This window comes from Hemibagrus wyckioides, linkage group LG05, assembly GCF_019097595.1.
Source record: "Hemibagrus wyckioides isolate EC202008001 linkage group LG05, SWU_Hwy_1.0, whole genome shotgun sequence".
NCBI classification, from domain to species: domain Eukaryota; kingdom Metazoa; phylum Chordata; class Actinopteri; order Siluriformes; family Bagridae; genus Hemibagrus; species Hemibagrus wyckioides.
Genome location: NC_080714.1, coordinates 16,265,759 through 16,271,758, shown reverse-complemented (window position 1 = coordinate 16,271,758; position 6,000 = coordinate 16,265,759). Strand labels below are relative to the sequence as shown.

Here is a 6,000-nt window from a genome sequence, read left to right as displayed (position 1 = left end):
GGGTTCCAGTGATAGGTCTGAGTTTAGTTAAGCTGATTTTGTTACTTACATTGTAGAAGATTATTTGGTCACAACCTAAGATTTTTGGATGCATAATCTGGATGCATAATTCTCACTTGTCTAAAACAACCAATAGAAAGGCAGCAAATTCAGTGGACATCTATAAATACATAGTGGTGATGGTAATAAACAAAACATGGTATGATAATAAAAGATGTTTTATGGTAATAAAAAAACATGGCCAGAAAAACCTCCTTATTCGGAAAACCTCCGGTTTTTTAAAAGTCTGTTTTTGTTGACTCATGATGTAAGCTGACAATGATATTGTTCGAGGATCTTCATCCTATAAACATGTTATCTCTCAGTCAGAGAATTTATTGGGATCTTGTTCAGTTTGACACATAATAATCTCAAACTTTAGTGAAATCACACAGTCTGAAAAAACAGGACATGAATTGGAGTCCATTTCCATATCATCCTACAATAGTCCAATTTTTTCTTCCACTTTCTAACTGAAATTTCTGACCTTCCATCAGGTGCGGCTGGCTCTGGTGGCTCCGGAATACTTCCTGGAAAATATAAAGAAAAACGAGTATGTGAGCAGTTTGCCAGAGTGTCAGCCCATCATCGCCCGGGCCATGAAGGCCATGCACTTCTCCAACATGGCTGAGCCCTACAACAGATTCTCGGATCTGTTTACCCGTCCACGGCTTCCGTATTCCACCTTGTTTGCCATCGGCGGCTTTAATGGTGAATCTGCTATGAGCACCATGGAAACCTACGACTCGAAGCTGGACAGCTGGAAGTGCATCTCCAGCACAGAACAGCTAGCTCAAGCGTATCACGGCACAGTGTTCCTGGATGGTTTGGTGTACATCATTGGTGGCCTTGACAGCATGGGGTGCTTCAACACCACGTGCACGTTCAATCCTCTGGAGGGAACATGGAGTGAGGCGGCGCCCATGCACTCATTTCGCGGCTATGTTAGCGTGGCCGTGCTGGACGGATGCATCTATGCCATGGGAGGCTTCGACGGCACCGAGGTGCTTAACACAGCCGAATGTTATGAACCAAGCTCCAACCAGTGGAGCGTCATCCCATCCATGCACGAGCAGCGAAGTGATGCCAGCGCTGCCTCCTTAAATGGCAAGGTAAGCATTCAATTCTCACACAAACACACAAGCACAGTGAATTGTGGTCAGAGGTCAGGGTCAGTCTTCATACAGCACCCTGGAGCAAAGAGGGTTAGGGGCCTTTGGGTAAAAAAATAAATAAAATCAAATCCTGAAGTTAATATAATGTTCCAGTCCCAGAGGAGACCTGAAAGCTGAAACTGGAGACAACCAGAACCTTGATTTCTTTTTGTATTTTTTTAGATCTACATCTGTGGAGGCTTCAATGGAGACGAGTGTCTTATCACGGCTGAGTGTTATGACCCTGATCATGAACAGTGGACGCTGATCGAGCCGATGCACATGCGTCGGTGTGGTTTAGGCGTTGCTGTGCTGAACAACAGACTGTTTGCGGTAAGAACACACACACACACACACATCTGAAAAATGAAACCATATGAACTATGTACATTCTAATGAATGTAGAAATTTCAAACATTAAACAAAAATGACATCTTAAAATGTGGTGACATCTTAAAAGTGAAAATAATCCAATGAAAATTTGAAATAAATGAAGTTTATATCATTGCTCTGTAAGCGATGGGAACGAGACATGTTTCTATTCACACTGTTTACGTTCATTTATTAATTTATTCCTTCACACTGACTAAGAGAAAGCCTGATCTTTTACAGGTTGGAGGTTCTGATGGAGACAGTCGTATGCAGAGCATCGAGGCCTTTGACCCTCAAACCAACTCCTGGAGGATTCTTTCCCCCATGTTTACCCAACGCAGCAACTTTGGCATTGAGGTAACAAACATGGCCTTAAAACAAGACTTAGACCCAACTCCAAACTCTGGAGTGAATTAAATAAAATCAGGCTGCTGTCTATCTCTACATCATATTGTCATCTTCTTCTTCTTCCAGGTGATGGATGGTCGCTTATATGTGATTGGTGGTTACAGCAGTGAAGGCACCACCTCTACATGCGAGTACTATGATGTGTATAAAGACGAATGGTACGAGCCGTTTACTGTCATGTTCAGAGACCTGGGGTTCTGGATTTAACATTTTTATAGCAGAAACTCATAGTGTGTGTGTGTGTGTGTGTGTGTCGTAGTAAACCAGAACCCCAGCATAAACCTGATGTTATGATGATAATTAAAGACAGAAACGTCATGAACTTAACAAATTTTTTATTTCCTGCAGGTTTGAAGTCCAGAACATGAACATTTCCCGCAGTGCAATCAGCTGCTGTGTGGTTTCTGGACTTCCAAACATCACTGACTACATCACTGATCGTGATGGTCTTCTGTAGTTGTAGAGTTTTTATTAACCTTTAAAATTTTAAAGCTTTTAAAACTTTTAAACCATATTTTATTGGGAGAACCTCTTTCTCCAGCTCTTTTTTTTTTTCAAATGATAAATTTATTCATTCATTTAGTCATTTTTTTTTTTTACAGATATGTATAAAAGTTAAGTGTATAACACCCAATAATTTTGTCTTTTTATTCATCATTTAATTGAAAAAATAAATTTATATTGTCTATTAAAATTGTTTCTTGCTTCTCATTTTAAATGTCCAATAAAATATACTGGAAAATGTCTATTAAGACTAACTTCACACCACCCTTCAATCATATGGAACAATCACACACACACACACACACACACATGCTTTCACACTCCCAATAACCATGTTCCTAATCAAACACACACACACACACACACTCTGTAACTGATTTATGGAATGAAAATGGTGACATATATGAATACAAAAACCTACGTAATCTTCTGGGAAGAGTAAGATGCAGCCAAATGACTAGAATGTGAACTGTAAGGGTAATATCTCCTAAATTACTTTAGAAATCTTAAAGCTGGACATGTGGGAATCTATTTAATAAATATGTTGTTAACTAATAAAATGAAAGACACTCTTCAAAAAACAGCATACATGCAGAAGATTTGGACAGGTTAAATATTTATTTAAATGTGCAATTTTGCCTTTTGTAATTAGGCACAGAAACGATTATACATCTTTCCTTTTTTTTTGGACTTTTTCAGCAGAACTTTGTGAAAAAGGGGGTATCAATGTTGATTTTCCAAACTTTCCATAAATTATTTGTTATGAGATATTTTTAATCACCTTGGGACAATATTTTTATAATACTACTACTACTACTACTAATAATAATAATAATAGTCATAATAATTAAAATAATAATAATAATAATAATAATAATAGTTGTTGTTTCATGTTGAAAAGCAGTCATGAAAGTCACCTGCGGTTTTGTGAAACTTTATGAAACTGATCACTGGACACTTTCGAACATTGTGCATTGCCAAGCTGAGCAATTTAAAAAAAAACATTACAGACCCTGTGTTTTTATTTCATTTTATGTTATTTTTTCCTTTACCGTAGGCTTGGACTGTAAACTCATTGTTTCTAAGTGTGATTTGAAATTGTATGTCACAGAACGTGTCATTTGATTTACAGAGAAAACATTTTTTGTTATGGGAAAATGAAGGGAAAAAATATTTGAAGGACCCTTTAGGTATCTATAAATTTCACCTGATCAGAAGACTCCTTCTTCTTCTTTCGGCTTTTCCCTTCAGGGGTCGCCACAGCGAATCATCTCTCTCCACCTATCCCTATCTTCTGCATCCTCAACACTTGCACCCACTAGCTTCATATCCTCATTTATTACATCCATATACCTCCTCTTTGGCCTTCCTCTTTGCCTCCTGCCTGGCAGCTCCATGTACAACATTCTCCTACCAATATACTCACTCTCCCTCCTCTGAACATGTCCAAACCATCTCAATCTGGCCTCCCTAACTTTGTCCCCCAAACGTCCAACATGAGCTGTCCCTCTGATGTACTCGTTCCTAATCCTGTCCAACCTTGTCACTCCCAAAGAGAACCTCAACATCTTCAGCTCTGCTACCTCCTGCTCTGACTCCTGTCTCTTCCACAGTGACACTGTCTCTAAACCAAACAGCATGGCCGGTCTCACCACTGTCTTGTACACCTTCCCCTTGATTCTAGCTGATATTTTTCTCTCACCTGATCAGAAGACTATAGTCTATTTTACATTTGTAAAAGAAATGCCATTTTGTAGGGAATAATATAAATTTTAGTGAATCAAACTGAACTAACAATTCAGATATTAATGAACTCAAATTGTATATTGTACAAGGCAGAGCTTCAATACTAGGGCTGTAACTAATGATTATTCTCATAATCGAATAACCTGGCTATTTTTTTTTTCATTAATTGGATAAAAACACCAAATTTCAAATTAAATGTACACATTGCGTATTACAAATATGAACATAAAACTAAAACTTTACACTACCACAATGTTTTTTTAGCTTTTAAACAGTAAACTTCTGACCTTTTAAAACTTTTAAAACTGTTTGTGTTTCTTAAAGAGGAAGAACTACTAGACTACCAAGTTATGATCCATTCCAGAAATTTTGCACTGCATTATTTTTAATTGGTAACAAATACTGATTAAAAGGAAATATTGTTTGTTTATTTTGATCAAACTGTTTTAATTGGACAGTACTTAACGGTCTTGCACTACATCTATTACCACTGTTTATCATCTACATTGTGAATGAGGAGTAACAGCGCTCTTTACACAGTAAACACCGGACACTGTAAACATGTAAATAAACCATTCACACAGAATAAAGCATTCACACAGAAGGTATGTTTGTGTTTACAAATACAAGACTCTGTGTTTAGGAATAGTTTTAAAAGCGCAGTACAGAACACCAAGGGCTCAGGATGTGCCATGAAGTTGCCATGACAACCTGCTACTGTAAACGAGGCTTGCAACACTTGCCCCGCCTCTGGGGCCTTCTGATTGGTCCAATGTTCTGTGAGTGACATTGATGAGCTGCGCTGCTTGGAAAAGTTGAAATGATTTGAACTAGTGATGGGAAGTTCGGATCATTTTACTGATTCGGTTCTTTGAATCTCGTTCAGCAAAATGAACGAATCTTTTTTCGAGTCATTTCGTTCACTTCAGCAGAATGTAATTAAAATGTTACATGTTAATTCCCTAACACATCTACTCAAGCACATATTGATCATATTTCGAATAAGAAAGAACTGTCATATTATAAGTAATAGCTTACCTGTGTCTTGAGGCTTAAATATTTATTTATTTATTAAAAAACCCTCACACACCACACATATCCTCAAGAAATATTAAACAATAAAAAAGGATATGTAACCCTGTAATAAATAACCCTTTGCCCAAAGTGAAAGCTAAAGATGTTTTTTTTTCTCGCAGAAATAGGGACTGCTCTCAAATGTACTTTTCATCTGTTGAAGTTAGTTTTATATGTGATGGTAATGTAAAGTATTATTATGCTTGTTTTTGAATTCTCTTTGAGTTACATGAAGCTGAAATGCAGTGTAGGATTTTATCTATGTGAAGATGTTTTTTTTCCCACTTCAACTATATTACTATTCAATAAGAGTTTGTCTGGAAAACTTCAGATCAACTTCAACCAGGAAGAAATAATATTTATATATATATATATATATATATATATATATATATATATATATATATATATATATATATATATATATATATATATATATATAATTAATATACCTCATTATACCTTATACCTCACAGATACACGTCTCACGATTCGTGGCTTCACTGATCCTAGAAATTTTCATTGGAACCTAACTAATTTGCATCTGCAAATTTTTCCACAGACCCGCAAATCCTGCAAAATCCTGCAAAAGTGTTTATGGCTAATTTTGTGGCAATGCGAAATTATTAAGAAAAATTTAGTTTTTAATTTAGTAATATAAATATAAAAGTAAAATCAACAAAATATCAATATAAATAAAATA

At 36.4% G+C, this 6,000-nt stretch overlaps 1 protein-coding gene across 1 annotated transcript in view; it reads left to right on the top strand.

The window, feature by feature from the left end:
- Positions 1–2,430, top strand: part of LOC131353311 (kelch-like protein 10) — a 3,317-nt gene extending 887 nt beyond the window's left edge. The window contains exons 2-6 of the mRNA XM_058390260.1: positions 537–1,151; positions 1,377–1,526; positions 1,806–1,922; positions 2,040–2,131; positions 2,322–2,430. Of these exons, the coding sequence (XP_058246243.1) occupies positions 537–1,151; positions 1,377–1,526; positions 1,806–1,922; positions 2,040–2,131; positions 2,322–2,430 (1,083 nt within the window). The remainder of the gene's footprint in view (positions 1–536; positions 1,152–1,376; positions 1,527–1,805; positions 1,923–2,039; positions 2,132–2,321) is intronic.
- Positions 2,431–6,000: the final 3,570 nt, after the last annotated feature.